The 16,568-nt window shown below is 49.3% G+C and overlaps 2 protein-coding genes across 3 annotated transcripts in view; one reads left to right on the top strand and one right to left on the bottom strand.

The window, feature by feature from the left end:
* LOC131665980 (SET and MYND domain-containing protein 4-like) overlaps positions 1–6,852 on the bottom strand; it is a 36,969-nt gene extending 30,117 nt beyond the window's left edge. Inside the window, exon 1 of the mRNA XM_058938282.1 lies at positions 6,801–6,852. The gene's annotated coding sequence lies outside the window, so the exon portion shown is untranslated. The remainder of the gene's footprint in view (positions 1–6,800) is intronic.
* On the top strand, positions 3,171–16,518 carry LOC131666007 (polyamine-transporting ATPase 13A3). 2 transcript variants are annotated; one of them, XM_058938322.1, is made up of 13 exons: positions 6,886–8,550; positions 8,732–9,449; positions 9,624–9,708; positions 9,782–10,009; positions 10,092–10,276; positions 10,340–10,701; positions 10,773–11,549; positions 12,070–12,499; positions 12,578–13,118; positions 13,191–13,396; positions 13,472–14,107; positions 14,178–14,521; positions 14,602–16,518. In XM_058938322.1, the coding sequence occupies exons 2-13, from the start codon at positions 9,326–9,328 to the stop codon at positions 15,157–15,159; spliced, it is 4,476 nt and encodes a 1,491-aa protein (XP_058794305.1). In that variant the 5' UTR covers positions 6,886–8,550; positions 8,732–9,325; the 3' UTR covers positions 15,160–16,518. The 2 variants fall into 2 exon arrangements, with proteins under 2 accessions (XP_058794306.1, XP_058794305.1); XM_058938323.1 differs by lacking the exons at positions 6,886–8,550; positions 8,732–9,449 and adding an exon at positions 3,171–3,548.
* Positions 16,519–16,568: the final 50 nt, after the last annotated feature.

Raw genomic sequence — 16,568 nt, forward strand, 5'->3', positions numbered from 1 at the left:
CGCTCGCTCGCTCGCTTTCTTGCCACAGTCTCCCGCTGCTGTTTACTCGCGCACACGGGATCGAATGTCGGACGGCGCGGTCCAGCTGCAGTTGCGCGATCGAGGCAATCGAGTTGTCGATGTAAGCGATGTACGGCTAGCGAGAGAGAGGGACGTGACGGTGGGAGGATGGAGGGGCAAACCGGGATCGAGAATTACAAATACATGCTTCGGCGCTTGCGCACGTAGGGACCGTGGATACGCGGCGGCTCATGAAGGCGAATCCGCTATTTTTATCGGCGCGCGGAGAAAGGGTTGGCTCGCGGTCGTCCGGTGCGTAGCCGCGCGCGACCGCCAACGCACCGCGCTCGAGTTTTCCGCGCCGCTGGCAGTCGCGAGCCGCAGCCGCTCGTGCACGGGCCGCGCCTCGCAGGCAGGCAGCCTCCAGGCAGACCCAGCGCCGCAGAGCGCTAGCAGAAACAAATCCGAATCCACGTGCACGGGCAGGAAAGGGGGGCGAAGCAGCGCGAGCGCGGCGGCGAGCGGGGAGGAGGAAAAAAAGGAGGAGAGCTCGGTCGGCGCCACTTAATAGCTATCACGTTGTTTGCGGCGCACGGTGAGGCAGCAGTTTAGCCTGGCGATCGTTTGCAGGAGCAGCGCGGAGAGCGAGATGGGTAATCTGGCGAGGTGTCTGGCGCTGGCCTGGTGGGCCTGCTGGGCGGCCTGCCCGGGCGACGCCCACCGCGAGCACAAGGTGCACAACATCGTGCTCTACCCCGACAAGGAGAGCTGGTGCAAGACGACGCCCATAAAGCAGGTGGTTACCTGGGCCTCGTGCCTGCCGCAGGAGCTCGACAACAACGTCTGCGTGGGCGCCTGCTTCTCCTACATGGTGCCGCACAGCGAGCCCTCGGCGCCCGGCGACCTGATCCGGCCGTACTGCGACTCCTGCCAGCCGCTCGACAGCATCTGGCACACGGTCACGCTGCAGTGCCGCGACAAGGACGGCGGCCCCACCAGCATGCAGAAGAAGGTGCAGATCATCACCAACTGCTCGTGCAGCTCGTGCGCCGAGTCCGAGCGCATCAAGCCCGACCTGAACAGCCTGCTGCAGTCGCTGGAGCTGCAGTCGGCGCGCCGGCTGGACGGGGCCGGGCCGAGCGAGCCGCCGCCGGGCCCCCCGCCGCAGCCGGCGCCAGGGGCCGCGGCGGGCGCCGCCGAGGCGGCCGCCCCGGCGCCGCCGCCCGCCCCCCCGGCGCCGAGCGGCCCGCAGTCCCCGGCGCCGGGCGCCGCGCAGACCGAGCCGCCGGCCGCCGAGGCCAGCCAGCAGCCGCGGCCGCAGCTGCAGCGCGAGCTGCCGGACCTGCTGCTCGACCCGCACCTGAACGCGAGCGCGCGGCCGGGCGCGCCGCCGCGCGCCCCGCCCGCCGACCGCCTGCTGCGCCTCTTCAAGCAGCTCGACGAGCCCGGGCGCCCGGCCGACCCGCTGGCCGGCCTCGGCGCCCTCGGCGACCTCGACAAGCTCGACCAGCTGGGTAAGTGGCGCGCGCGCGCCGCCCGCCGCCGCCGCACGCACTGCAGCTCGCCGCTCTCCGTTGCAGCCGCGGAGGAGGCGGGCGCCAAGGAGCTGCTGGCCAAGCTGGGCGAGCTGCTGCACGAGTACCGGCGCGCGCAGCCGGAGGCGCCGGCCGGCCAGCCGGAGGCGGCGCGCCCCGAGGGCCCCGGCGAGCCGGCCGCCGCGGCGGCGCCCGAGCTGCCCAAGGACGAGGACGACGAGGAGGTGCCCTCGCTGCAGGACCAGCAGCTGCGCGTGGCCGCCTCGCTGCTGCAGCGCACCGGGCCCCACCACTCGCTCGTGCTCGACGCCGGCGTCAAGGAGAAGATCGACGTCGACTCGCACTACCTGCACCCGGCGCTCGCCGGCCAGGAGATCAGTTACCACGACAACCTCCTGCTCGACAAGGCCAAGAAGAAGGACTTCTGAGGGCCGCCGGGGCCGAGGCGCGTGCCTGCTGCCCGCGGGGCCTCCGTCGGCCGACCTTGCGCGTCTGCGGTGCTGAGCGCGACCAGTCGCCCGATTTCTCTCAGTAGGACAACCGTATTTAGTCATTGGATAAATATTATCGAACATTGTATTATATTCTAGTTGGAGTGTCATAATCGAGCTATTTATAATACGTAATATGTACTTAGAGTCTTCGGTCGCCAGCCAAGGCGAATGCGTCGTGACGGCACCCGCCACGTGCATTGCATCTCCCATCGCATGACTTCGGCTCCGATCCAGCGGCCCTCTCTTTCTTGCGACTTGTCGTCGCCTTAGCGGCGGACAAGCGGTCATTAGGCGTCAGTGCCGACGCACGCGCGTTCACTTTCGGAGCGGCCGATTCGCTTGGGCAGCGCCCTGCTTCGTCCGTGGCTCGGTCTCGACGTCGACGTGGCGCGCTCGACGAGGACGAGTCCTTGGAAGGCGGTGGTCGCTCGGTGGAGCCGTGGCCGATTCTCCTCGCGACCGACGGCCGGGAGAGCGGTTGCAACTTCAAAGCCAAGAAAGCCCCAAACTAATCGAGTTCTCGAGTCATCGCAGTAAATTTGTCCCAATTATTTATTACGATAATAGGTTGTAAGGCATCTGCTTATGTACTAATGATGATTGCGCGAGGTGCACAGAAAGAGAGCGTATATATAGTGTAATTCGCACAGGTGTACATTGTTAAGTGTCGAGCCAACGAGTGGTTTTGGAACGCGCTCATTTGCAGAAAGCGATCGACGTACAAGTTTGCCAGGGCGCGGTCGTTGCTTCGACAGTTCGACTCGGTCGAACGACAACTAATGTTACGTAGTAATTATTCGAGAGAGCGTTACGCACGAGGGCGGCATATTACGCACAAGCGATGCGATCACTGTAATTGTAAGGCGGCGAATCATTGTTGATTATTATTTACTTGTAATAAAAGTCGTTCAGACGTTGCACCGAGTTGTTTGCTTTATTCGCGCGAGCGCGCGGTCGGCGGACCGGCCGCGAAGAGGCCTCCGCGCGTATCGCCGCGGCGCCCCGGCAGCGCGAGGCGCCGCGACGATAGAATCGCGACGACGCAGCCGATGCTCACCGATATGGAAATGAGCGCCGAGGGAGGGGGAGGGGGGCAGGCGCGCCGCCGAGTGCCGATCGGCGTCGAGCCGCGTGCGGCGCGCGCCAGTTGGTGCGCGACCGCCGTCGACGACGGCACTGTGCTGCGTCGGCCGAGCAGAGCGTAGGCACGACCGCGGGCCACGGGCCAGCATCCGACGCCGGCGACCGCGAGCAGAAGCTCGGAGCAGCTTCCTCGGAGCGCGGCGTGGCCGAGCGAGCGTCGAGCGAGAGGCGGCTGGCACCGCCGCGGACCGAGCGGCGGAGGGGGAGCAGGATGCGCCGCCGCTGCTGCTGCTGCTGCTGCCGCTGGCGGACGGCGACGACCGCGAGCACGGGCCCCACGGGCTACGACGACGGCGACCCCGACGCATGACTCGCACCCGCGGCGAAGGCTCCGACGCCAGGGTCTCGCAGCCGAGCAGCATGGACATCATGGACGGTCAGTGCCTGCGCCCGACGCGTCTCCTCGTCGCTCGCCGGAATTCGGTCCGGCGGGGAGCGACCGATTAGTGCCCATCGGCCCGCGATTACCTGTAATGGCCTGTCATTTCACAATTGGTCCGCTTAGCGCGGCTGGCTTATCGCGCTCGGCGGCCGCCTAGCTCTAATTGGGCAATGAAGCATTAATACACGCGCAGCCGGCGCTTATCAGTCGTTTACATTTACATTTCTTTCTTCGACCGCCGCGCGCGAGCCGCTTTTCCCACTGCTGCCGATGCTTATCTTTATGGCCTGCGCGCTCGACGGCACCTGGCGCTGTCACGCTGCAAAGTCGGCGACGGACGCCGCCGGGCAGACGCGCTCGAGGCCGGGGCTCGCGAGCGATTGGCCTGCACGGCGGTCGCCGCGGAAACGAGGCCAAGGCGGATGCAAGCTATGCGGGCGCGAGCGAGAGCCGCGGCGACCGGTTATCTCCTCGCTGGCGCAAGCGAGCGCGGGCTCGCACTGCTCGCTCGGCGCTGATGGACTCGGCGCGGGTCGCGGTGCGCGCGCGAAGCTTGCGGAGTGCAGCCGCCGACGTGAAGCGGCGCGCGCGCGCGGGGTGGGGAGGCGGACGGCGGCAGCTGCCGACCAAATTGGCCACATCCGCGCGCCACGCGATGGGCATTAGCCAGCGCTCGCGGGCAGACGATCATCCAGTTGAGCCGCGATGATCGTGACCTAGAACTTGGCTGGCGTTCAATCGCGTGCCGAGCGTCAATCGAATTCGCGGACGCGAGCGCTCGCGGCTGCCACCTCTCGGGCGGCGTGTCACCGCGTGTGCCGAAGCCGAAGGGCCGATCGTCGACTGCGCTCGAACGTCGAGCGACTTGCTTCGTTGTAGCGGTCGGCCGCGCGCGTGGCCACTGCAGCGTGCCGCGACCACGAACCGTCCGGATTTTTTTATCGTGCTGACGTAACTATGATATAACCCAATGCGTTAACGCAAAGCACAACGCTTCACGCAGGAATAGAGTAATTTGACGAATCAGCATCGCCGACTGTGTTTATTATGCGCCTGTGCATATTTCGATAATTCGCAACGGATCAGCCAGCGTCCATACGACAGTTTGACCGATTATGACCAAAAGTCTGGATGACAGGAGTAAACATTGCAACTACAAATTTTTAAGAAAGAAATGATTATTGCATCAATCCTCGAGTTGAACAACGATCGCAAAGTGTGGCGCGTACTTTGGTACAAAATGCCAATTCGCTTTTATATAATGAACGTATTAAGCAGAATTCTCTTTTGATCGATTAGTCGATTACTTATAATTACATTATTTCATCAAAGCCAAGTTACTTCGCAGTACTCGGAAATCTATCATTACCCGGGCAATCGATATTAATATTTAAATATCACATTATCTTACCTTAGTATGTAGTCATGCAATCAGTCCTAAGCTTCAGTCAATTTTAGTTATTCTAAATTTCTAATTTGATCACTCTGTCTCATTGCTTTCTAAATCAATAATAAACGCTATTTTTTAGTTCATTTCATCTGTATTTTAGTTAGTAGAATAATAGAAATCAAACGCAAATACTTATTGTAATGCAAAGTTGAAAAAACAATGAAACATTTGATAGTTGGACGTTAGCGTAATTGTCATATTCACTATTCTAAGTTGAAGTATTTATGAAAGTCGATTTAGATAAGAAATTGTCCCGTCTAGTCATTTTTATTACTCAAAGCAAACCAAAGTCGAAATTTAAATCTCGTTTGCAAGTATGCGTCATGTTAACCGATGACTTTATGACTCACGTCTGAAAATATAATGTACTGCTCGGAAATTAGCTCGCTGCCCGCGAAATTCAAAATCGCATTTATTTTTCACGACTGAGCGTATCGACGTGACCGAACGAGATAAGATCAAGGTTTTATTTTAGCAAGTTATGTCCCCAAAACTTGCCAGAAAAAAACCCATTTGATGCGCGCGATGCTCAATCGTTGAAGATAATTTGGATTTTAAACTTCGCGGGTCGCGAATTACGTCCAAGCAGTGTATGTGTACACAATAAAGTTGCGCGCATTGGCGTATACGTGCGAACGAGACGATCAAGGCGTCAAGCTCAAGCACTGCTGGGGTGGAATTCTATATAACTTTGGTACGCTATTAGTCCAAGGCCCTAGCTGAAAACATTATCTCGCTCAATTGGCGGAACTTTTCAAATTGAAAATCGGCGAGTGGCTGCGGTTGCAACGTTCCAACCGAAACTAGGGCCATACTCTTGCATTTATTTATAATAATAGCCATATTTGGAAGTGGACTTCGATTGAACAATAATAAATATGCATTACATTTGACGTGATGATGCCTTATTGTGCCTTATTATGTTTAACCATAGCCTTGGCAACTTTGGTAATAATATGTAAAAAAATTCATTTTCACGTTTAAAAATAATTTTATAACTTGTACTTCAAGAATTCTTTGAGAAAAAGATAATTAAAATTTGAATCTATTATTAATTAATATTTATTTTGTAGTACACAATTGGATGATAAAATTAATATTTGCTTTTATATCACATTTGTTATAGTTAAACTTTATATCATCATTCGTATAATTTTTAAGATTTTTTAAAAATTTGTCGAGCCACCTTAAATGCAACCAAAGTTCTCTTCATTCATTAAATAAATGTTTAAGCAAATGCACAAGTCAATTCAGAATTTATTTTCTACTCTTATGAAAATTAATCCGAGGAATAACCTGATAATTACTTTTAATAATACTGCCGAAAAAGGAAAGTATGGGAATATGAGTATATTACCTCTTTGACACTTTGCAAAGTGACTAATCCAATCGTTATTTCGTAACTTTTCTATTCTCTTTTGGGCTTGATATCAAGTCAAAAAGCAAATTGTTCGTTTTGCATCTGGGTATGTCCACGCAGAATGCAAGTAATGAAAAAAATATAGATCTACCATATTTAACAAAAAAAAAGCAAGAATATGCTCTGAGCTTTGGTTCGAACATTGTAAACGCAGCCACTTGCCCATTTTCAATTTTAAAAGTTCCGCCAATCGAGCGAGACAATGTTTTCAACTTGTACTAGTAGCCGTCTCGTATTGTGCCCGGTATATATCTTGTATTGTAACGTACGTCGCAGCGTACCAAAGTTATAGAATTTCACCCCTGGCATTAGCAGATAGCAGAAGCAACCGCCTGCTGTGCTGGGTATAGAAAATGATTGGCTGCAGGCTACCTACCTATACCTAGTCGCGCTGTTTCTTCGTGCTTTCTGCTAAAAGTATCATGTCCGCTCGTGTTGCTGGACATTGCCATTCGTAGCCAGTCTCACACAGTTCGTTGATTGGGGATAAGTGAGTCACTCGTATCGGATTGTGGTTTACATCCAAGAATCTGTCGCAATTAGTCGCAAGTTCCACACTTCCATCATATCTTCGAACAGACACCTCGAACCTCGACTGGTAGTGGGATTATCACAATCACCCAGCCGCGACAGAGGGAGAAAGAGAACTGCATTTCTGCGATGAGCGGCTCTTCAAGCGTGTACTTGCCGTAGTTATTCGTCTGCTGCTGCCGTTGTCGGTGCTTGCGGCTGCCAAAGTTAATTAGAGTTTGCCGCGGAGCTTCGGCGTGGAGGGGGTGTGCCATTCATCCTCTCTACCGTACGCGCCCGCGCTACCCACGCGATCTACACTGCTAAACTAGACCTCTACAAAACTTCACCTAGGATACGTCTAATATATCTCAACTCTACTATTTTGGCAAAAACTTCACCATACAATTCTGGATTTTACGTTCGCGATAGGATATAACCAGATATTTTAACCTTGTCCTCTCTCTCATTCTCTCTTTTCCCTTCCGCATTTTTTTTCCCTCTTTTTCGTAAGGCTGCACACGCGCGCGCGAGTTACAAGAATAGCCGGACTGTTGAGCGTCAGTCAGTGCCCAGTAGAGCCTGGTAAAACGCTGGACGAGAAGAGAAGCATACTACGCTCACAAAAGTGCTGCAAAATTTTGGACTGAATATTTAAGGACTCTGGAAGTGTATATATATCATCACGCCATTTTGCTTCTATAATCTTGTGATATTATTAGCAGCTATTAACAAATTGGGCAGTGTTTATTTTCCTCCTCGTTTATAATTATACGAAGTGTTCTGTGGCGTCTATTTCTCGTAAAGTTTCTTGTGAGCACTAAATAGAGTATTCCAGATTCAATTCAAGATCTGATAACGCGATGGAAGTGACGGACAAGTGACACGGCGACTTTTTCCCTTACTGAGTGGAAATCTTATCTTTGTTCAAGGCTTTAGTATTTTCAAGCTCAACAGTCACTTATACTGGATTTTTCAATTATTTTTTACCTCGATAAAGATCAAATCAAATAACAGAAGATTCTTCAAATTTCCAAAACACGAAATCATGCACAAATTATCCAAAGGACTAAACAATCACAGTGTCATGGAATTTCGAGTTCTTAGAAGTCCCGTGGCGGGTATCATCGTATTTAAGCGAATCGTCTGAGTCATTGAAATATAAATCTTTAATTTTGACTTAGCTGTCATATAAATACTATTCTGATTCTCTTTTATTAAATCTAAATCTCTTTGGCTTTCACATTCACAAACTTTCCTAATATAAAATTTTCGTAGTTGTCAAATCAATTACTTCAAGTGATAGTGTACTCTTCGTATTTCTTCAGTGAATGTGCGTGAGTACATACAATAAGTGAAGTAACACAAGATACAATACTTACTCAGTTGCTCTTAATCAAGAGATATTCAAGTGCGTGCCTACTGAAACAAGCATCAAGTGGTCTCAATCAATTCAATTAAATTTCTGACAGTTCAGTTGTTCAATTAGACAACGGCATATTTGGGATACCCTTCAGAGACCGTAATGTATTTGAGATTATACAACACTAGAAGAGCAGTGAAGAAAGAGTTTGTAAGACAATTTACTACAGAGTTTGATCTCCAATCAGTCAAAGGTACTGATCTTTGTTTTGTGATAAAATTTTCAAATTAGACACAAGTTTAAGTACTAGCACACTCTTGTTCTTCTATTATCACTCATTTCAAAATTATCTTTCTTCGCAAACTTGTGTACAATTGAAAACAATCATTGACAGAACGATCACATGAGTATTAAATTTTTATATTTCTGTACAGCTACTCACCTTTCCGTACAGAACGTCTTCCTGTTTGACCAACAAATTATCTTGTGTGGATTTGAAGAATCTCAAACACAGAAATTACGGTCTGCAATGTGTGAATTTGAGCAATCTTTTGTTGATGCACGCTTTGGTTGGAGGAAATTGGCTGATCCTGGTGACTGACACAACACCAGTTTCTCTTCAAAAAATTTCAAACGATAGCACTGGCTTCCTTATTAAATGCAGAGCTGTAATTATACATCAATAATTGCAAGACTCCCAGGGAGAGATTTCAAGATGTTACTTGATTGGTGTCGGTAGCAGAAGCGTTTACATTTTTTGAGTTCCTGTCTATAGATTCAATACTACTTAGCATTTGTCTTACATTTATAGGACTTTGGTAGTGACATACATATATATGTATATATATCTATATAATATATATATATTTATAATGAAAGTTACAATTTAAGAATTGAAACCAAAGATTGTACATTTATAGCGCTGTTATTAGTTCATGTTTATCTTTATGTACATATAAACATATCTGTGTACATATATTTCTATACGTAACAATTACTTAAGTAGCCATTAAAGTCAAAGCTCAAAAATGCCAGCAACACCAAATAAGCTCTCCTTGAATTTTAACAAAAACAGTTATAGTGTTTTTGGTACAAGACCAAACAACGAGAATGTAGAACAGCAGCAAGAGCAAAAAACTGAATTACTTGAGGGTAAGAAAGGAACTAAAATCACCGATATTAATTTGTTTATCATAAATCAATTAGTCCCGTCGCTAATCTATCGAAATCATGTATTTGTGCAGCTTGTAATGTCTTTCTAGCAGATATAAGTTACCTATTTATGTTTATTTATTCATTGACAAGCTTTTCAATTGTGATTTTCAGGAACTAGAGGTAATGGACTCCTTCACTTGAAAAATGGTGTGGATTATGTTAATCCTGGTGAGGAAGATCAAATGGAAATTTATGGGTAAGCTTGGTAAAAGATGAATAAATGAATAAATAAGTAGGCTATTATGTGTTGTTAATTTGACAAATTGCAGATATAGAAGAAATACAGCTTACACTGCCGCAACATGGTTCCTGATAATAATCTCAGGTGGACTTTTAAGACTTGTCTTTCATTGGGTGCCACATCTTATGCTACTAGCCACCCATTCTAGATGTTCCTTAGAGCAGGCCGAGACTGTCCTGCTATTGGAGAAATTCCAGGGAAAGCACACGATCTATCACGTGAAAAGAATCAAAACTGTGTCTGCCCAAGAAGTGTGGTAAGTATTATTCGACGTTACCGTTTAATAGTACAGTTTAATATCTACCTACGAAAATTAATGAGTTTTTCCCTTGATGTAGGAAAAATTGCCAGGACTACACAGAGGAGAAGACAGAAAGGGATGGGGAGACGGAGCAAGAAGAGGAAACGGTAGCTAAATCGAAGGACTCGCGAACGGGAGCGTGGCAGAGCGCTGCAAGCGAGCTGGGCGTAGAGGAAGCTCCGATGCCGCTGTCGTTCCACCTGTCTGGTGGCCATTTTAAAGGTGAGTGCGCATGGAGCGTGGTAGCGCGGAGAGCAACTAACCGGAAACATGCCTTGTTTACAGAGGCGCACTTGATTCACACATTTGTCTGCAAGAAGCTTACCTATATCTGGGACGCGGATAGGTGCGAGTACTTGAAGCTACGAGGCCTCGACACGGGAGTGCTCATTTCGACACTGCATCAGATGGCTGGACTGAGTCTGGCGCAGCAGTGTATGCGCCGTGGCGTTTATGGCAACAACGAGATCGTCGTACCCGTCAAGGGCTTTTTCACGCTCCTCGGTCTCGAGGTGCTCAATCCCTTCTACGTCTTCCAGCTATTCAGTTTTTGTCTGTGGATCTCCGATGACTACGTCTACTACGCGATGGTCATCCTAAGTATGTCGGCCTGTGGAATTGTGATGGCCGTGCTGCAGACTCGTCGGGTAGGTTGGTCGATAAGTTTTGATACCACGAGACAGTACTAATCGAGCGATTTTGCTTTTGCCTAATGTAGAATCAACGTAGCCTGCGCTCGACCGTATCATCGTCGGACGTGGTTAACGTGCTGCGCGACCGCAGTAGCGGTGCCACGGCTACAGTACCGGCTAAGTGTCTGGTGCCCGGTGATGTCCTTGTGATCCCGTCGCACGGCTGTGTGATGCCATGTGACGCGGTGCTGTTGACGGGCAACTGCATTCTGAACGAATCGATGCTGACAGGCGAGTCGGTGCCGGTAACCAAGACCCCACCCGCCACCGGCGACGCGACCTACGACAGCAAGGAGCACGCCCGTCACACCCTCTTTTGCGGCACCAAGGTCCTACAGACGCGCTACTACGGTACCGAGAAGGTTCTCGCGGTCGTGGTGCGCACCGGTTTCAACACCAGCAAGGGTGGCCTCGTGCGCTCCATCATGTACCCGCCCCCCGTCGATTTCAAGTTCGAACAGGATTCGTACAAGTTCGTCGAACTGCTAGCCTGTATCGCCAGCGTAGGTGTTATTTACACCGTGATTACAAAGGCACTGCGTGGCGTGCCCGCTGGCCATATCGTTCTCGAGGCCCTTGACCTCATCACCATTGTCGTGCCGCCTGCACTTCCAGCCGCCATGACCGTTGGACGGCTGGTCGCCCAGAGTCGCCTGCAGAAGCACAAGATCTACTGTACCAGTCCCCGGGCCATCAACGTGTCAGGCTCTATCGACTGCGTGTGCTTTGACAAGACGGGCACCCTCACGGAGGACGGCCTCGACATGTGGGGAGTCGTCACGGTCGGATCCAACAAGTTCCAGGTAAACTGTTCAATTGCTTCAAACTTTGCATGTACCTTTTTTTCTTATTCTTTATTAAACTTGACCCTTTTTTAATTGTTAGTAATAGCCTTGCTAATAATGAGCTGATCTAACTATAACTGAATCTAACTATAATCTGTCATATATAATTTTTTTAAATATCAGTAACTCGTGAAGAGCAAAGCATAATCGTACGTAATCGCAACGAACGCAAGTTTTTTCAATATATGTGGTTGGACAGTACTGAATCCAAACATTTGAAATTGCATATACAGCGAATAAATGACTTAACACTTTAAACAGTTCCTAACTTTTCGTAGTAAACTCGTCTTTATTAAGAAAGTCCTGTAAAGTTCAGTTAACTTTGCTCATCGAGCTCCTCCCTACAATTCGATCATCTCAATACCACGTTCAGAGGCTTTGACACCACCTTGGTTGGCTCGTTAATCCATGCGTTTTCTGTGTAAAATTTGTCTGCTCGTACAAAGACTAAGTAGCACTCTGTGAAATGCCATATCAGGTACCCGTGAAGGATATCAGCAGCTTATCCCTCGGTGAGGTGCTTATCGGCATGGTCAGCTGCCACTCGATCACCATTATTGACGGCCAGCTGATCGGCGACCCCCTGGATCTGAAGATGTTTGAGTCGACTGGATGGATCCTTGAGGAACCCAACGTTTCGGACACCTCCAAATTCTCGATGCTTTTCCCGACGATCGTGAGGCCTGCCGCACAAGCCCAGGCCGCAGGTCCTGCTGCCGCGCTGGACGACCAACAGTTGACTGAGCAAGCTCGCGGTGGCGTCGAGGTCGGTATCGTGCGCCAGTTCCCTTTCACCTCAAGCTTGCAGCGCATGAGCGTCATCACGAGGACTCTGGGCGCCGACCACTATGACCTCTACTGCAAAGGCAGTCCCGAGATGATCCTGAGCCTGTCGAAGCCGGAGTCAGGTGAGCCACAGCGCAATGAGGCCGGCGAGACCCGTCTGACTCTCTTTAACCCACTCTCGTGCGCTCGTCTGCTCGCAGTGCCGCACGATTTCAACAGCGTCCTGCAGGAGTACACTTCGGAAGGTTACCGTGTAATAGCTCTAGCGCACAAGTCCCTGCAGCGCCTAGCCTACGCCAAGGTACAGCGCATCACTCGTGAGGTCGCTGAGGCGGACCTGGACTTCCTGGCGTTCGTCATCTTGGAGAACCGGCTGAAACCTGAGACCACGCCAGTGATCGGCGCACTCAATGATGCAGCCATCAAGGTGGTCATGGTCACTGGCGACAATATGCTCACGGCTCTGTCGGTAGCTCGCGACTGTGATATCGTGAAACCGGGCCTGCCAGTGGTCACGGTCACGGTGGTTACGCAGCAAAACCAGGTGAAGCCGCAGCTGTATTTCACCCGCAGCGACACCGGCCACAGCAATCAGAGCCAGTCGTCACCGATCGCCGCCAGCGGGCCTTGCGAGGGTGATCTCAGTGAGATTACCGATATCAACAGCATCGTCAGCTTGGACACCATGGAGAGTGGCGGGGTTTCCAGGCAGGACTCCGCACTCAACTACCTATCCGACGAGTAAGTGCGGCTGTTGGCCATGGTCGCTAGCACAAGTCCTCGAGTTCTCTAATCGGTTCCTCGGCCTTTCAGGATCGAGCGCTGTTGTTCGGGCAAGGCCCGTGGCAGGCGCAATGACTACGCGTTCTCGCTGACCGGAAAGACATGGGCCCTCGTTAAGCAGCACTACCCGGAGCTCATCCCCAAGATAACCACACGGGGAACCATTTTCGCCAGGATGTCGCCCGACCAGAAGCAACAGCTGGTACAGGAGTTGCAGGCTCTTGGCTATTACGTGGGTAAGTCATTCGCCGCGACGCCGCGTCTGCCAGTCCATCGAATTGAGCACTGATGATAAATACTCTCTTTGATAGCAATGGTGGGTGATGGGGCGAACGACTGTGGAGCGCTGAAGGCCGCGCACACAGGCATCTCCCTGTCGGACACGGAGTCATCGGTTGCCTCGCCCTTCACCAGCCGCGAGACCAACATCTCCTGTGTGTTAACAGTTATTCGGGAGGGTCGCGCGGCCCTCGTTACGTCTTTCGGCATCTTTAAGTACATGGCGGGTTACTCCCTAACGCAGTTCATCTCGGTGATGTTGCTCTACAGCATCGAATCCAACCTGACCGACATTGAGTTCCTCTACATTGACCTCTTCATCATCTCGATATTCGCCTTTTTCTTCGGCAAGACCGAGGCCTACCAGGGTCCGCTCAATAAGATGCCTCCACTCACCAGCCTGATCAGTCTCACGCCGGTGCTCAGCCTCTTCGCGCAGATTCTTATTGTCTGCGTGTTCCAGTACTTAAGCCTATGGACTCTACGCCAGATGAGTTGGTTTGTGCCGTTTGGCAGCCTTAACGTCACACTAGACAAGGATGACGTGCGCTGCACCGAGAACTATACTGTGTTCATTGTCAGCTCCATCCAGTACATTATTCTCGCAATAGTCTTCTCGAAAGGTCGTCCTTACCGCAAAGCTATTTGGACCAACTATGGCCTGTTGTGTAAGTTCGCTGGCACTGCAGCCTTTACAACTCGATCTCATTCGCTCTCTCTCTCTCTTTTTCTCGACAGCCTCCTTCATTTTGCTCAGCGCCTTCTCCGTGTACCTGTCCGTCGGGCCGTTTGACTGGCTGGTCGACTGGTTCGAGCTGGAAATACCCGAGGACCGCAATTTCAGATATATGTTGTTGGCTTACGGTTTGGCCAACTTTCTGGTGGCAATGCTCGTCGAGTATTTGGTCATTGACTACTTGGTGTTCATCAAACTGAGAAAGAAGATGCACAACGTCGAGAAATCGCGCAGAAAGTTCCTACTGCACGAACGAGACATGGGCGCTAACGGCGAATGGCCACCGCTCTCGCAGGAGCCGATGCCCGAGGCTGCGCCTGACATTCTCATACGCCAGAGTCATCAGGTTCGTTGGCCTCTTGGTCCCACGACCCGCCATCACTTTGTCGTTTGATAATGTTTTTTTTTCTATTCACTGATTTGCAGGTAACAGAGATCAAGATCGAGAAGCGAGTGACCGAGAGCCTACCATCAGAGTGCAGCGTTGCGCGGCAGCGTTCCCACAGCCAGCAAGCCGGTAGCCCCAGTCCGGCACCTTCCTTGCCTCCGGACTGTTTGCTGCCCTTTAATAACGAGCGCTTTGGTGGTTCGACTCGTGAGGTGCCTCTGAATCCTCGCTCTTTGTGCGACGAGCGCCGTAACACCGTGTCCATGCAGACGGTGCTCAACTATTATGATGAGACGTGTCGTGGCGGTTGCGTTAAGCGAAACGTCACCGCAGGCGTTTCCCAAGGAGTCACCAATAATCGTACAGGCAAGCCAAGACTGAATTCGGAATCGGCTAGAGACATCGCACACGACGATAAAGTCAAACGAATCAAGGAGATCAATCCGATTGCCACTCTGCCGAGACACTCGGCTGCGGTCTGCGCGATGGCCAGCGAGGAAAGAATATTCGCCAACGACTCCAACTGCCGACCGTTACGCGACGACAAGACCAATCCTACCCAAAACGTACTCGAGCTCGACGTTCTGCCATCTTGAGGTTTAGCGTTTGTACTACTGCTTGCTCGTTTGCTCACTATCAAACTGGGCATTGCGGTAGCACAATTCATTTATTTCTCCAACCGCTTATTATCGTCGTTAGTGCTCATCGGACAATATTTTGCAATAGTGATGCTTTGATAAGCTTTCATTTCGCCTTGTTCTTATAGAAACTGCAATTTTGTTTACTATCCATAGCGATTTACACTTCGTTAAACTAAATATAACGTTTTTTGAATAACGTAAGACACAATTTCCTTTGCTTCGATTCATTTAAAATTCTTATCATGGCATGATTGTCACTGGTATTGAATATGTTGTTTAGCAATGAATGTGATCTTATATATTCAAAAGTATTGGCGTTGAGACTATTTTTTGTTTTTGATACTTGTTACTGTCACGCGTTCAGATCAAACGACGCTTATAGATGTTTTATAAAAAGTTTTTAATACAGTGTTTTAACCTGTTTTTAATGTTTTTGTCTTTCTGAGAGTCACTTGTTATGTTGACTAATTTAGTCAAACAATTACAAAAACGACTTTCTATTGAAAAACAAGTTAAATGTAGTAATGTCTTGGATCTACGATATAAATCGAGTTATTTTTGATAAATGTTTAATTATATTGATTTAAAGAAAATATTAATTTAAAATTAAATATCCATAAAGTGGATTTTGTAATTTGATATATGTTTAATATGTTTAAGTTTATGTTTAAAGGGCTTTCAAGCCATTCAATTTAGTGAAATCTTATTCTATAGATGTATACTATTTAGAAGCTTACAATTTCTGTAAAAAAATAATGGATGCGATAATTTTTCATATGAAATACCTACAAGTTATATTGTATCATTATAAACTATACTCAAAATGATAATTATTGGGCGATTAAGGCGCCAATATGAAGGTGCAGCAATGAAATTTTTGTTACATAAATGTAAAATTTAGCAAGCAAAAGAATAACTTTTGTAACTAGATAAAAGTTTTTCGATGCAGGAAAAATTGTTAAATATTAGATTTCGTACTTATGAAGGAAAGAAAATGAAGAACATATCGAGTAGATAAACATGAGCCAGCAGCAAAAGTATTACTGGGCGCGAAAAGTTGAATAGCGAAAAGGAATAAGTTTAAGACGAAGATCGAGAAGATTGAGTTTAAGATGAAATTATTTACAGTTTTAGAGAGGAAGCGCCAATATATGTATTTTAGTATATGAGGTTGTCATATTAGGATTGGACTTATGTATCAAAAGTGTTGATAGATAAGAATAAAGAGGCGAATGAGATGATTTGTGGGAGTAACTTGCAAATAGTAACGGTCAATTGATCGTTGCATAAAGAAATTGTATAATAAATGAACATTTTATTAAATAATAATTGGAGTTGTGTATGATTTTTTCTAAGCATTAGTG

This window comes from Phymastichus coffea, unplaced genomic scaffold (genome assembly GCF_024137745.1).
Source record: "Phymastichus coffea isolate CEN01 unplaced genomic scaffold, Cenicafe_Pcof_1.1 PCOF00055, whole genome shotgun sequence".
NCBI lineage: Eukaryota > Metazoa > Arthropoda > Insecta > Hymenoptera > Eulophidae > Phymastichus > Phymastichus coffea.